The sequence below is a fragment of the Rattus norvegicus genome, chromosome X (assembly GCF_036323735.1).
Source record: "Rattus norvegicus strain BN/NHsdMcwi chromosome X, GRCr8, whole genome shotgun sequence".
NCBI lineage: Eukaryota > Metazoa > Chordata > Mammalia > Rodentia > Muridae > Rattus > Rattus norvegicus.
In genome coordinates this window covers 101,690,488-101,706,637 of record NC_086039.1, presented here as the reverse complement: position 1 = coordinate 101,706,637, position 16,150 = coordinate 101,690,488, and the positions used below count along the sequence as shown (strand labels likewise).

Below are 16,150 nucleotides of genomic sequence, written 5' to 3'. Positions count from 1 at the left end.
AACTCAAGAAGTTAGACCGCAGGGAGACAAATAACCCTATTAAAAATGGGGTTCAGAGCTAAACAAACAATTCACAGCTGAGGAATGCTGAATGGCTGAGAAACACCTAAAGAAATGGTCAACATCTTTAGTCATAAGGGAAATGCAAATCAAAACAACCCTGAGATTTCACCTCACACCAGTGAGAATGGCTAAGATCAAAAACTCAGGTGACAGCAGATGCTGGCGAGGATGCGGAGAAAGAGGAACACTCCTCCATTGTTGGTGGGATTGCAGACTGGTGCAACCATTCTGGAAATCAGTCTGGAGGTTCCTCAGAAAATTGGACATTGAACTGCCTGAGGATCCAGCTATACCTCTCTTGGGCATATACCCAAAAGATGCCCCAACATATAAAAAAGACACGTGCTCCACTATGTTCATCGCAGCCTTATTTATAATAGCCAGAAGCTGGAAAGAACCCAGATGCCCTTCAACAGAGGAATGGATACAGAAAATGTGGTACATCTACACAATGGAATATTACTCAGCTATCAAAAACAATGACTTTATGAAATTCGTAGGCAAATGGCTGGAACTGGAAAATATCATCCTGAGTGAGCTAACCCAATCACAGAAAGACATACATGGTATGCACTCATTGATAAGTGGCTATTAGCCCAAATGCTTGAATTACCCTAGATGCCTAGAACAAATGAAACTCAAGACGGATGATCAAAATGTGAATGCTTCACTCCTTCTTTAAAAGGGGAACAAGAATACCCTTGGCAGGGAAGAGAGAGGCAAAGATTAAAACAGAGACTGAAGGAACACCCATTCAGAGCCTGCCCCACATGTGGCCCATACATATACAGCCACCAAAGTAGATAAAATGGATGAAGCAAAGAAGTGCAGACCGACAGGAGCCGGATGTAGATCGCTCCTGAGAGACACAGCCAGAATACAGCAAATACAGAGGCGAATGCCAGCAGCAAACCACTGAACTGAGAATAGGACCCCTGTTGAAGGAATCAGAGAAAGAACTGGAAGAGCTTGAAGGGGCTCGAGACCCCATATGTACAACAATGCCAAGCAACCAGAGCTTCCAGGGACTAAGCCACTACCCAAAGACTATACATGGACTGACCCTGGACTCTGACCTCATAGGTAGCAATGAATATACTAGTAAGAGCACCAGTGGAAGGGGAAGCCCTGGGTCCTGCTAAGACTGAAGCCCCAGTGAACTAGACTGTTGGGGGGGAGGGCGGCAATGGAGGGAGGGTTGGGAGGGGAACACCCATAAGGAAGGGGAGGGGGGAGGGGGATGTTTGCCCGGAAACCGGGAAAGGGAATAACACTCGAAATGTATATAAGAAATACTCAAGTTAATAAAAAAAAAAAGAAAGGTCTGTATCACCTCTTTGTACAATATTGGCAGCTCCAGTAAATGTAAAGTCTGTTTCAGTATACAAAGTTAACACAACAAAATAACACAAACAGCTGGGCGCATTGGCACACTCCTGCTATCCCAGCACTAGAGAGGGAAAAAAAAAATTGAAGTTTAACCTGGGTTTGCATAGCCTCCTCCCCTCCTACCAAACCACTCTCCCATTTTTTAAATGCAAAAAACTAAGTATTGACTGAAAACCAGTCCTAGAGGCAAAAAGGTCTATACGTTATCCAGAGAGAGAAATTTATTAAACTCGATACCCAGATGTGTGGTAGATAAAGAATGACTAATTCTAAGTGCTCCATGGGACAAGGTAACAAGCTAGCTACGAGGTAGATAGCAGTGTCTTACAAATAAGTACCTGCTGGCAGATTACCAAGAGGGGAGTGGGTTTCCTTTCTTTCAGAATAAGCGGTCGTGTTTCAAAGCGATGTAGCTTGACTTAATAGAGGCCCAGATGTGTATAGATTCTGGTAGTGGAATTGTTTGGTTGGCTTGAGGTTTGGAAGGAATTCTTCAGTGTGGTATTCAGTTGTTTATATTCTGAATCAAATCCTATGTGACGTTTACTATTATGGAAGCTAAAAAACCAAAAAACAAAATAAAACAAAAAAACAAAAAACAAAAAAAAAAAACAAAAAAAACAAAAAACAAAACAGGTGTCTCTGAACCACATAGGACAAGAATGAAAAATTTCTTTAAAAACTGTGAGTACAGTAGTTAGTAGGGTGCCTGTGTAGCATTCAGGAAGCCTTGGGTTCCATCCCCAGTACTGTGTAAAACAGACAGGGAAATGCATGCCTTTAATCCCAACACTTGGGAAGTAGAGACAGGAGGCTTAGAAGTTCAAGGTTATCCTTGTTAATATAGTAAGCCTTAGGCAAGCCTGAGCTATAATGAGACCCTTTGCTTAGTTAGGGTTTCTATTGCTCCAATGAAACACCACGATCGATTTCTTTTCTTTTCTTTTCTTCAACATTTTTTCTCTTATTGGATTTTTTATTTTTTATTTCATTGGATTTTTTTTATTTGCATTTAAATGTTATCCCTTTTCACCATGATCAATTTCAAGTTGAGGAGAAAAGGATTTATTTGGCTTACATGTCCATGGTGTACTCTGTCACTGAGGAAATTCAGAACAGGAACCAAAGCAGGGCTAGAACCTGGAGGCAGGAGCTGATGCAGAGGCCACGGAGGGGTGCTGCTTACTGCCTTGCTCCTCACAGTTTGCTCAGCCTGCTTTCTTATAGAACCCAGGACCACCAGCCCTAGGGTGGCATCACCTGCAATGGACTAGGCACGCCCTCATTAATCACTAATTCAGAAAATCCTACAGGCCTGCCTAGAACTCAGTTCTGTGGAAGTATTTTCTTCATTGAGGTTCCCTCCTCTCAGATGGCATTAACTATGTCAAGTTGACATAAAAGTTGCCAGGACATTCCCCTTCTCCCCCAAAATGTTTGGAAGACTAGCATGCAGGTACATCTGCTCTATTCCAGCTGAATGATAGGTTCTAGGCCAGTCTGAATAATGTGGTCTTATTTTTTTAAAAAAGTAAAAGGCCATGGACTCTAACAGAATTAGAGTGCCTGTTCCTTTCTGCATCTCTTTAGAGAAGTACTCTTTCTCTCTCATATGTATGCTTTCCATAGCTGCAATCAGCATGCTTTCTCTGTCATCTGTTGTTTTCACTTAACATCATTGCACATTCCGATTTCCATCCCCACAGCGCACATAATTGCGTGCTTAATGGTGGTGTAGCATTCCACTGTGTGAAATAGCATGCCAATTCATAGGGCTGGGCTTATTTTCCTGAACAGACCCAAAGGCCTGCTGTCTCTTAGCACTAAAGGTTTATTTTAGTTCCTGGAAGTGGCAACTAGCATGAGCGTGGGATCCGGTGGGACTTTTGAGTCATCAACACAGCATAGTCTGGGTGCTTTGTTAACGTTGCTCTGCCTACCCACTCCACAGCAGAACCTCTCAGGCTGCCTGGACCTGAGCCAGACTCCTCCTGGATGCAGACGCAGTAGTGTAAGCTCTCAGCTTCTACAACCTCTGACCCAGATCTGATCCTAACATAAGAACAGTATAAAATATCTGCTGCTTCCCCCCTCTCCTGGGATCACAGTGCCACTGCTGTCCCCTATAGAGTCTGAAAGTATGAGAAATGTGAAGAGGAGTGAGGAATGGATTCTTATGGCTGGAGGGATACTGTAGTAAGCAGGGATGCCATGGCCACAGCTCTAGGTGCATTTGTGAAAATGTAGTGAGCTGAAGGGACCATTCCAAGTTCTAAAAGCTTGAGTGATGGCTGTCTTTCTTCATACCTCTTTCAGGCAGAACTCTCAATGTTTGGTCTTCTGACAAAGATAAAGGGTTTGTGGAGTTGGGTGGTAAAACATTGAGCCTCAGTTTGACTCCTAACCTAGCCATGGCCACTGGCATCTTCAGGACAAGAACAATAGTTGGTGTGCAAGAGTCTCCTGAAGAAAATGGTGTTTGCTACATCTCCTTATTATGTCATTCCAGCAGCAACTGCCTGGAAAAGAAGTGATTAGTTGTCCTACAATTTCAATTTCCACATTTTTGGTTGTTGCTTTGATAGGCGTCTTGTGGCCTGACTGGTATCAAACTTGGTCTGCAGCCACCAATGACCTTGAACTCCTGATCTTCCTGTCCTTACCTCCAGAGTGCTAGGATTATAAGCATACGCTCTCATGCCCAGTTTTGTGTGATGCTGTTGTGTATAATTAGCAGGGGCTGGAGTGCAGAACTGAAAACCATTTAAGCAAAGGGACCTCCCTTCCTATCCACAGTAAACTCTGTAGTCCTGAAGCCTAGATCTCCCTTGGAAGATCTAAGTACATGAGCTATGTGAAGTTTGAATTGTGGGCCAAGGCCATGTGCTTAAAGTATTTCTGACAAGATGTGACATTAATCATCATTGTCATCTTGACTGGATTTAGAATCTCCATGGAAACATCATTAGCTATGTCTATGAATTCATGGATGGAAGACACGACAGTGGAGTGGGGTGGTTCTGGACCTTCTCTACCTCGCTCATGTTCATAGGCTTACTTACTGATTATACCTTTCTCTGTTGGCTAAGAACACATTCTTGCTGAAAAAGACACATGGCATGAAGAAAGATGTGTAGATAGTCTATTCTCTAAAAGGTCTTGGTGTTATCAGCTAGCTGTGGTGGCTCACACCTTTAATCCCAACACTCAGGAGACAAAAGCAGGCAGATATCAGAGTTGGAGGCCAGCCTGGTCTACAGATCAAGTTCCAGGACTGCCAGAGGTACACATAGAAACCCTGTCCCAAAAACCCAAACCAAACCAACCAAAGAAGGAAATCATGGTTTATTGAATTGCAGTCTCCCGTATTATAAGACTCTTCTCTTTTGTGCTGAGAATCCAGCCTGTTGCCTTGTGCATACTAGGCAGGGGCTCTACCCCTATGCAGCCCCAGCACTAATACTTCTTCAATGAAGGCATTTATTGCTTCCAAGGCTGAAACTGCTGTACTCTAGAATTCTTTACCAGGTAAAGCAGGTAGAGTTAGAAGACTTAAATGGCCTAGGGAGGATGCAGACGTAGACACATAGAAGATGGGGATTTCTGAAACATTGCTCCCAGTGTCCAGTCATACCATACTGGGAATTTCTTTATCTGTATAACAAAGGTTTGACTAGAGATTTTGTAAGTTGCTTTCCAGTGCCACAGCTAATTAGTTGAGCTTTCAAGCACATTGAAGACCTCTAAGGCATTTAATGTGGTTCCTTTAGATATAAGAAAGCAGCCTTGGTGCGACATACCTTTAATCCCAGTATTCTGGGAGTCCAGTACAGGGGCATCTGTGTGAGTTTGAGGCCAGCCTAGTCTACATAGAGAGTTCTAAGACAGCCAGAGCTACACAAAGAGAAGAAGGAGAAGGAGAAGGAGAAGGAGAAGGAGAAGAAATGTCTTTCAGGTAGGGTTGTAAGACAAGTTTTTAGTTGAAAGGTTTCTATCTATCAAATAATAGGTCGATTGGTTTATGCTGCTTGGGGAAGCAGTCTAGGATAATTGGGAGCATGTAATGTGGAGTTTGGCTTTCTGTTTATTTAATTATGAGTGAATGTATGTGTGTATGAGAGTGTGGTGTATTTGTGTGTGATACGCGTGCATGTGTGTGGGGGTGTTCATACACATAGATGCCAGAAAGAGATGAGGGGAGCCCTGCTCTGTATTACTCTTCTCGAGACAGTCTCTCACTGAACCTGGAACTATGCAAGCAGTCAGCAAGTCTCAGTGGTCCTCCTGTCTCTTCCCCTTAGAGTTCTGGGCTTACAGGTGCATGCATATTCAGACCCTGCTTTGTTTTACACGGGCACTGGGATGTAAACTCAAGTCCCCATGCTTGCACATCAAGTCCTCTTATCCACTGAGTCATCTTTACAGCCCCCGTGGACTTGGACTTTAGTTTAAAAACTAGTGCTGCTACCTCCTAGTGAGGGCCCAGGGACAAATTACCTAACCCATCTGAGCATCACTTTCTGCCTCTGTGAGATGGTGATAATAGAACAGACATCATAAGCTTCTGAAGATGAGAGGCAATAATATATGTAAAGGAGTTAGCGCAGCATCTGACAAAGCGGAAGTGCTCAATCAACTCTGCCTGCTAGCACTGTTGGCATGCTTCTGGCTAACTGAATTCTCCTCACATAGACAGGAATGCACTTCGGCATTATTTCCTGGCTGGAGATTTCTCTTTCTAGAGGGATTTGAAGAAAGGCGTATTGTGGATCTTTTGGACCCAAGGTAGCTCTAGCTATGTAGGGTTTGGATTCCATTCCTTGCTCTGCTTTTTACAGTATCCTCATCTGGGAATGATGCTAAGTGTAATACGTGCCCAGGAAGGTTGAGAATATAACAATAGATGGGAAACAGTTAGCACTGTGCCTGGTATCCAGAAAGCGCTCCGTAAAAGGAGCCCATAATGAAGATGAAGTAACAATCTTAAGCAACCACCATGATCCTAGCTGCAGCACCCAGGCAGAGGAGTAGAGATCCACACATATGTCAAGAGGCTGCAGTTGCTATTTCTGAAAGGCTAGCAAAGCAATGTGGTTTCCCAGACAGTAGCTAGGTAGTTAAAACAGACCTGGTTTGGGAGGTGTAACAAACAAAACAAAAGAAAACAACAAAACAAACAAACAAACAAAAGGGAAATGATTGAGTAGAGCATCATTCTTATTTATTTTGCCAGGCCCTTTATACCCGAGAACCGTAACGAGAAACGTGTGATTCTAAAGTAACCCTGTTCGTCTAAGGCTCATTTTCAGTTGTGCACGACACTTGATCCATAAGCTTTGTCAGGAGCATCTCATTACAAATGGGAAGTCTCTGTTGTTCTTTGCTCAGATGGACAGCACCTAACTTCCTGAGGCACTCGGTGAGTATGGATGAACTTACTGGTGTGCAGAAACAATGGTTCTCAGGGATGTGATGTTAGATAGGTGAACTTGTTCGTGGACTGCAGAGGTGTTATCCAGTGAAATACAAAGACTGGGTGTTCCTGCTGCTTCTGGAGCTGTGCCCAGTTACTATAAGGTGGTAGAGGGAATGGTTATTTTGCTGTCCCTCTGTTTACTCTTTAGTAGTCTGTTAAGTCTAATCAGAGAAAGAAAACAGCCCATTTTACAAGTGAAGCCAATGCTGGGTTTCTATTCTTTCCCAGACTACTTGGGGTAGGAGGGTGTTGGCCAGTTTCCAAGGGCCCTCTAGGACCCTCACCCTCCATTCCAACCATGTGCATTCTTTGACTATTTAAGGAGTACTAACCACAGGAACGGAAGGCTTCTCCACGAGGGTCTTCCAAAAACATTTCTTCAGTGTCCCAGGTTTCTATTCTCTTTTTGGGTCTCCGGGCTAAGGTTATAGAAATGAAAATGAGTTTTGATTTTAGATAAAGATTTAGGAGAAGTAGCTGATGTCTAGAAAAATCATGCTTTATTTTCTACAGTTTTCCTTCTACTCAACTTTCATCCTCACCCCTTACCCTAAGAGCTGTGCCCTTTTCTCATTAGTGGCTTTGGCCACGAGTATGTCCCTCAAATGTATGCATAAGAACTCAGCCAAAGGTGATGTGACTATTGACAGTTGACAGTCAATATATAATATTTCAAGTGATGGAAGACTTTCCGTGTCAATAAATGGAAATCATCATTAGCATTTAACTTTCTGTGTGTGTATAGTCTATGTGTATGTATTTGTGTTTATGTGTATAAGGAGGCCAGGGGTTGACTCTAAGTTTTTGGTTTTTGTTCACTTGTTTGTTTGTTAGATTGGCTGGTTTTTGTTTGATTTTTGAGACAGGCTCTCTCACTGAGCAGCTAGGCTGGGTAGCCTAAGGAGCTCCAGATGTTCTTTCTCTACTGCTCCTGTCCCAGTGCTAGGGTTACAGGAGTATACCAAGGAATGCAGCTTTTATGTGAATGCAGAGTATCCGAACTCGGGTTTTCATGCTGTCATAGAAGACATGTTAAACCTCATTTCCCCAGTTCCCTATCATTAGCAATGCTATTGTCTCCATAGTGTGGATGCATCATAATTTATTTGACTATCCCTGTCACTGGACGTTTACATTGTTTACAACATTTAGCTCTTTCTATTGAATGTTGTAATTTAAATAGTCTTTATTATACTTTTGTGTATTTCTGTAATTATCTCTGTAGACATCTAAGAAGTGAGACTAGTAGTTTGGATGGCTTCCATTTTAGATTTATTTTATTTTAATGTGTGTGAATCTTTCCCGTGTGTGTGTGTGTGTGTGTGTGTGTGTGTGTGTATGTATGTATGTATGTATGTATGTATATGTATATGTGCGCCACATTCATACTTGTGAAGTAAGAAGAGGGCATAAGATCCCATGGTTGCCAAAATCAGAACCTGGGTCTTCTACATGAGCAACGAGTGCTCTTAATCACTGAGCCATCTCTTGAGCTTCATTTTTAAAGTTCTTAATAATATTGAGAAAAGGAGTGGAAGAGAGGGACAGGCAACATATACTCCCTAAAGGTTATTCCAATATGTATTTCCACCATTGGCAAGCATAAACATTAAGTTATCACTGTAGGCATCAAACGATCTTGTGTCGACTAATACTAGGGCATCAATGCTGGCCTGTCAGAAGATGGTCAACAACTTTGTCCCCTACCTCTCCCAACAACAGACCATAATGTGAGAAATGAGTTTACTTCTTAAAATAGGAATGCTACTGTAGGGGTTGGGGATTTAGCTCAGTGGTAGAGCGCTTGCCTAGGAAGCGCAAGGCCCTGGGTTCGGTCCCCAGCTCCAAAAAAGAGAACCAAAAAAAAAAAAAAGGAATGCTATTGTAGAAAATATAGAGGAAGGTCTATATAACTTTTTTTTTCTGTAACTAATGATTCAATATTACCTTTAAAAAGATTGGCATCAGCAGATGGAGCTGGAGTCTTTGTATCATAACACTGACTATTGCAAGGCTTACTGATATTTGGAGCTCCAATCTTCCGAGAACATTCACCTTCCTCCATGATTACGTCCAGAGCAAATGTTACTGACATATTCTTTTTGGGTCTTATTCGAAAACCATCTTTCTGTATACCAGGAAGAAAGAGGGAAATTGTCAGTTAATTCTCAAGAGTTCAATTACTGACCACGGGCAATGGTGTTTACAAAGCTATTTACCTGCAAAATTGGCTTTAGGGGCCTAGCATCCAGTGAGCGTTGAATTAAGTGCTGTCTTGACTCAAAATGCTGTCTTTTCTCAAAATGTCTTTGCTCTACATGCTGTCTATGCTCTAGGTGTTGTCTTTTCTCAAAATGCTGTCTGTGGTTGTTTCTGACCACACCCACTCCTCTGGTAGATAAGCTAAGAACATTTGAAAGAAAAAAAAACAGACATATTTCAAGATTTTTTTTCTTCTTGTTTTTGGTACTGGGGAATGAATTCAGGACATTTCATGCACGAGGCAAGCGCTCTGCCACTGAGCTATATCCCCTGCATTCAAGCTCCTTTATCCAATGCGGCCACTACCCTATCCATTTCCATACGGCTTTGGTCAGGGCAAGTAACAAAATAGCAAGAAGACATTTAGGCCTTTGATTTCTCAGAACCCTCATCACCTTCTCTTTTATTATATATATATATATATATATTAACATTTCTGTCCTTTCCTATCATTCCATGACTAGGCTGAGCAGAGAACTGGAGGCTGGGAATTTGCAGCAGCTGTGGAATATTTATCTTTAGAATATTGTCAATAGGCGATGTGGTTGTTTGATTAGGTATGGCCCCTCTAGACCCATGCGTTTGAATTCTTGGCCCAAGGAGTAGCACTGTTATGAGGTATAGCCTTGTTGAAGTAGATGTAGCCTCACGGTGGGGATGGGCTTTGAGGGGTCCTCCAATGCTCAAACTCCACCCAGTGCAGAAGAGACCATCTTGCTGGCAACCTGCAGAAGCCAGTCTCTTCCTGACTGCCTTTGGCTCTAGGAGTATAATTCTAGGCTCCTCAAGCACCATGTCTGCCTGCATGCTACCATGCTTCCTGCCATGATGATAATGGACTAAACCACTGAAACTGTAAGCCAGCCTCAACAGGATGCACTGAACCATGCAGAGACTTGATGCACCTAGGTGGGAGTATATGGGGGGGGGCACCCTCTTGGAGGAGAAGGGAAGGGAAATAGGTGAGGGTCAGGGGGGACAGGGATGGGCAGCGATTGGATTGTAAAAATGAAATAAATAGTTAATTTTAAAATGTTTGACTTTATAAAAGTTTCATTGGTCATGGTGTCCCTTCACAGTAATAAAACCCTAATTAAGACAGACTTCTTAAGGGGCTCCTGTTTCCTCTGTCTTACACATGGCAACACAGATAATAGAAGCCCCATTTTCAAGAAGCCTTACTGTTGGTTGCTTGGTTGGCTTTACCTTTTTTTTATTCTCTATCTTTATTAACTTGGGTATTTCTTATTTACATTTCAATTATTATTACCTTTCCCGGTTTCTAGGCAAACATCCCCCAGCCCCTCCCCCTCCCCTTCTGTATGTGTTCCTCTCCCCATCCTCTCCCCATTATTGCCCTCCCCACAACAATCATGTTCACTGGGGGTCCAGCCTTGGCAGGATCAAGGGCTTCCCCTTCCACTGGTGATCTTACTAGGCTATTCATTGCTACCTATGAGGTCAGAGTCCAGGGTCAGTCCATGTATAGTCTTTAGGTAGTGGCTTAGTCCCTGGAAGCTCTGGTTGCTTGGCATTGTTGTTCATATGGGGTCTCAAGCCCCTTCAAGCTCTTTCAGTCCTTTCTCTGATTCCTTCAACGGGGGTCCCGTTCTTAGTTCAGTGGTTTGCTGCTGGCATTCGCCTATGGATTTGCTGTATTCTGGCTGTGTCTCTCAGGAGCGATCTACATCCGGTTCCTGTCAGTCTGCACTTCTTTGCTTCATCCATTTTATCTAGTTTGGTGGCTGTATATGTATGGGACACATGTGGAGCAAGCTCTGCATGGGTGTTCCTTCACCCTCTGTTCTAAATTTTGCCTCCCTATTCCCTCCCAAGGGTATTCTTGTTCCTCTTTTAAAGAAGGAATGACACATTTGCATTTTAGTCATCCTTCTTGAGTTTCATGTGTTCTGTGCATCTAGGGTAATTCGAGCATTTGGGCTAATATCCACTTATCAATGAGTGCATACCATGTGTGATTTTCTGTGATTGGGTTACCTCAGTCAGGATATTTTCCAGTTCCAACCATTTGCCTATGAATTTCATAAAGTCATTGTTTTTGATAGTGGAGTAGAATTCCATTGTGTAGATGTACCACATTTTCTGTATCCATTCCTCTGTTGAAGGGCATCTGGGTTCTTTCCAGCTTCTGCCTATTATAAATAAGGCTGCTATGAACATAGTGGAGCATGTGTCTTTGTTATGTTGGAGCATCTTTTGGGTATATGCCCAAGAGAGGTATAGCTGGGTCCTCAGGTAGTGCAATGTCCAATTTTCTGAGGAACCTCCAGACTGATTTCCAGAGTGGTTGTACCAGTCTGCAGTCCCACCAACAATGGAGGAGTGTTCCTCTTTCTCCACATTCTTGCCAGCATCTGCTGTCACTGGAGTTTTTGATTTTAGCCATTCTGACTGGTGTGAGGTGGAATCTCAGGGTTGTTTTGATTTGCATTTCCCTGATGACTAAAGACGTTGAACATTTCTTTAGGTGCTTCTCAGCCATTCAGCATTCCTCAGCTGTGAATTCTTTGTTTGGCTCTGAACCCCATTTTTTTTTGTTGTCAAAGCTTTATTTACATGCGGCATCCTCTCTTTTACAAACTAGATTATGGTTTTAAATGGAATACACAGGCAATATCTACAAACGACACGGGAAGGACGCACCTCCAATTCCACTGGGAGGGGCGCATTCCCAAATCAAACTGGTTTTGATCCTTGAGAAGAAAGGCGGCAGGGCTAATTCATGGCAACGTACGGTTAGACAAGGTCCTCGGTACCCAGAATGCAGCATGGTAGTGTTTGCCACGCGCACATTGAATTCTAGTTCGTGTGTCGTAGAAGCAAGAAATCAAAACAGGCCTTTTTTTTTTTTACAGATACTGTATAACTGTATACAGAGGTTGTTGTTTATTTCATTCATGCAACTTTTTTCTTTAGAAAAAAAAAGTTAAACATGTGAAGCCCAAACGCACATTTTTCAATATTCACCAATTTTTCTGGTCTCCTTCACGTCTGTTGACATTTCCCACGTACATAATGTGCTAGGACAAGTATACAAGAGAAGGCCGACTGATTGCCAGACAAGGAGATAGTTTTAGAGAAATAAGTGACCAGACACACACTTTTAAAAAAAAGGCAGTCACACAAGTTTTCCCGGAGTGTGGCAGAGGCCTCGGAATCATTCATTCGTGAAAGAAGAATGAGTGAAATTCAACAAGAGAAAAACTTCCATCCATCTGATCTGCGTGCTACACACGAGATTTAGTTCAGTACCACTTACTCCTGTCAGTGGCTTGGGCATCCGCTCTAAGGTCCTGTCTGACCGACGTGAACCCACAAGATCTCTCTCTCTCTCTCTCTCACTTCATGCCCTGTTCCTGCTGCTGCTACCACTCCCAGAGCTGACTTCTTTGTATCTCGATACCAGTGATTGCTTTCCTACAAAAGGTCTTTGCTCTGTTCTCAGAGATTAGGTAGCATTTTGTTCCCCTTCGTCCGGGGGACTACGATGGAAGGTTTGTTTTCTCTCTGCCTTACTCCGGAAGTTCTTTCCCAAGGGATGCAAATGCTGCTCGTTCCTTCATTGGATGGAGCGCTTTAAGAAAAGGCAAAGTTGTCTGTCTGTCCCTATGAACTTTAACCTGTGTATGGGTTTAGAAGCTGGCTGAAGTCACACCTGAGATGGGGTGTACCCTCTCCTCGGGCTGATGCTAATCACCAACCCCCAATGTCCGCTTTGTGCTACACCCGGTGCACGCTCCTCCATCGGCAGGAGACGTAGGAAAACAGTTCTGTGTGCTTCAGCTGTCACTATGTTGCAGAGGATACAATGGCGAACACACCTCTTTTGCAGTCACAGTTAGCTGGAATGCTGAACCCAGTCAGTTCTAGCGCTAGGATGGCAGAGGCTCGCCACAGGCTGGCCTATCTTTGGTACAAAGTATCAATTTCTAGAGCCTGATGAGAACCATGGAGCCCAAGACAACTCCAGTCTTCGACACCGCCTCCTGCCTTCTGTTGAACCCCATTTTTTAATAGGGTTATTTGTCTCCCTGCGGTCTAACTTCTTGAGTTCTTTGTATATTTTGGATATAAGCCCTCTATCAGTTGTAGGATTGGTAAAGATCTTTTCCCAATCTGTTGGTTGCCATTTTGTCCCTTGCCTTACAGAAGCTTTGCAGTTTTATGAGGTCCCATTTGTCGATTCTTGATCTTAGAGCATAAGCCATTGGTGTTTTGTTCAGGAAATTTTCTCCAGTGCCCATGTGTTCGAGATGCTTTCCCACTTTTTCTTCTATTAGTTTGAGTATATTTGATTTAATATGGAGGTCCTTGATCCACTTGGACTTAAGCTTTGTACAGGGTGATAAGCATGGATCGATCTGCATTCTTCTACATGTTGCCCTCCAGTTGAACCAGCACCATATGCTGAAAATGCTATCTTTTTCCATTGGATGGTTTCATCTCCTTTGTCAAAAATCAAGTGACCGTAGGTGTGTGGGTTCATTTCTGGGTCTTCAATTCTGTTCCATTGGTCTATCTGTCTGTCTCTGTACCAATACCATGCAGTTTTTATCACTATTGCTCTGTAATACTGCTTGAGTTCAGAGATAGTGATTCCCCCTGAAGTCCTTTTATTGTTGAGGAGAGTTTTAGCTATCCTGGGTTTTTGTTATTCCAGATGAATTTGCAAATTGTTCTGTCTAACTCTCTGAAGAATTGGATTGGTATTTTGATGGGGATTGCATTGAATCTGTAGATCGCTTTTGGTAAAATGGCCATTTTTACTATATTAATCCTGCCAATCCATGAGTGTGGGAGATCTTTCCATCTTCTGAGGTCTTGTTCAATTTCTTCCTTCAGAGGCTTGAAGTTCTTATCATACAGATCTTTCACTTGCTTGGTTAAAGTCACACTGAGGTATTTTATATTATTTGGGACTATTATGAATGGTATCGTTTCCCTAATTTCTTTCTTGGCTTGATTCTCTTTTGTGTAGAGGAAGGCTACTGATTTATTTGAGTTAATTTTATACACAGCTATTTTGCTGAAGGTGTTTATCAGCTTTAGGAGTACTCTGGTGGAAATTTTGGGATCACTTAAATATACTATCATACCATCTGCAAATAGTGATATTTTGACTTGTTCTTTTCGGATCTGTATCCCCTTGACCTCCTTTTGTTGTCTGATTGCTCTGGCTAGGACTTCGAGAACTATATTGAATAAGTAGGGAGAGAGTGGGCAGTCTTGTCTAGTCCCTGATTTTACTGGGATTGCTTAAAGTGTCTCTCGATTTAGTTTAATATTAGCTACTGGTTTGCTGTATATGGCTTTTACTATGTTTAGGTATGGGTCTTGAATTCCTGATCTTTCCAGGACTTTTATCATGAAGGGATGTTGAATTTTGTCAAATGCTTTCTCAGCATCTAATGAAATGATCATGTGGTTTTGTTCTTTCAGTTTGTTTATATAATGGATCACGTTGATGGTTTTCCGTATATTAAACCATCCCTGGATGCCTGGGATGAAGCCTACTTAATCATGATGGATGATTGTTTTGATGTGCTCTTGGATTCGGTTTGCAAGAATTTTATTGAGTATTTTTGCGTCGATATTCATAAGGGAAATTGGTCTGAAGTTCTCTTTCTTTGTTGGGTCTTTGTGTGGTTTAGGTATAAGAGTAATTGTGGCTTCATAGAAGGAATTCAGTAGCGTTCCATCTCTTTCAATTGTGTGTAATAGTTTGGATAGTGTTGGTATGAGGTCTTCTTGAAGGTCTGATAGAATTCTGCACTAAACCCATCTGGACCTGGGCTCTTTTTGGTTGGGAGACCTTTAATGAGTGCTTCTATTTCTTTAGGAGTTATGGGGTTGTTTAAATGGTTTATCTGTTCCTGATTTAACTTTGGTACCTGGTATCTGTCTAGGAAATTATCCGTTTCCTGCAGATTTTCAAGTTTTGTTGAATATAGGCTTTTGTAGTAGGATCTGATGAGTTTTTTGAATTTCCTCTGATTCTGTAGTTATGTCTCCCTTTTCATTTCTGATTTTGTTAATTTGGACACACTCTCTGTGTCCTCTCATTTGTCTGGCTAAGGGTTTATCTATCTTGTTGATTTTCTCAAAGAACCAGCTTTTGGTTCTATTGATTCTTTGTATAATCCTTTTTGTTTCTACTTGGTTGATTTCAGCTCTGAGTTTGATTATTTCCTGCCTTCTACTTCTCCTGGGTGTATTTGCTTCTTTTTGTTCTAGAGCTTTTAGGTGTGCTGTCAAGCTGCTGATATATGTTCTCTCCTGTTTCTTTCTGCAGGCACTCAGAGCTATGAGTTTTCCTCTTAGTACAGCTTTCATTGTGTCCCATAAGGTTGGGTATGTTGTACCTTCATTTTCATTAAATTTTAAGAAGTCTTTAATTTCTTTCTTTATTTCTTCCTTGACCAGGTTATCATTGAGTAGAACATTGTTCAACCTCTATGTATATGTGGTCGTTCTTTCCTTATTTTTATTGAAGTCCAGCTTTAGCTCGTGGTGGTCTGATAGGATGCATGGGATTATTTCTATCTTTCTGTATCTGTTGAGGCCTGTTTTATGACCGATTATGTGGTCAATTTTGGAGAAAATACCATGAGGTGGTGAGAAGAAGGTATATCCTTTTGTTTTAGGATAGAATGTTCTATAAATATCTGTTAAGTCCATTTGGTTCATGACTTCTCTCAGTCTGTCTATGTCTCTGTTTAATTTCTGTTTCCATGGTCTGTCCACTGATGAGAGTGGGGTGTTGAAATCTCCTACTATTATTGTGTGAGGTAAAATGTGTGCTTTGAGCTTTAGTAAGGTTTCTTTTATGTATGTAGGTGCCCTTGTATTTGGAGCATAGATATTTAGGATTGAGAGTTCATCTTTGTGGATTTTTTCTTTGATGAATATGAAATGTCCTTCCTTATCTTTTTTGATGAT

At 42.0% G+C, this 16,150-nt stretch overlaps 2 protein-coding genes across 11 annotated transcripts in view; one reads left to right on the top strand and one right to left on the bottom strand.

The window, feature by feature from the left end:
- Positions 1 to 16,150, top strand: part of Xkrx (XK related, X-linked) — a 99,377-nt gene that overhangs the window by 27,177 nt on the left and 56,050 nt on the right. For 2 of the 8 annotated variants that reach the window (XM_063280193.1, XM_063280190.1), the window contains exon 2: positions 6,686 to 6,871. The exons of 3 other annotated variants lie outside the window; for them this stretch is intronic. The gene's annotated coding sequence lies outside the window, so the exon portion shown is untranslated. Of the gene's footprint in view, positions 1 to 6,685; positions 6,872 to 16,150 lie in introns of those variants that run through there. 3 more of the 8 variants (XM_063280189.1, XM_063280191.1, XM_063280187.1) reach the window with 2 other exon arrangements.
- Positions 6,652 to 16,150, bottom strand: part of Arl13a (ADP ribosylation factor like GTPase 13A) — a 26,350-nt gene continuing 16,851 nt past the window's right edge. For 2 of the 3 annotated variants that reach the window (XM_039099979.2, NM_001024366.1), the window contains exons 7-10: positions 9,148 to 9,331; positions 8,876 to 9,056; positions 7,261 to 7,347; positions 6,652 to 7,022 (exon numbers count right to left, since the gene is read on the bottom strand). In XM_039099979.2, coding sequence (XP_038955907.1) covers positions 6,964 to 7,022; positions 7,261 to 7,347; positions 8,876 to 9,056; positions 9,148 to 9,331 — 511 coding nt within the window. In that variant the 3' untranslated portion in view covers positions 6,652 to 6,963. Of the gene's footprint in view, positions 7,090 to 7,260; positions 7,348 to 8,875; positions 9,057 to 9,147; positions 9,332 to 16,150 lie in introns of all 3 variants that reach the window. The other variant, XM_008773430.4, reaches the window with a different exon arrangement.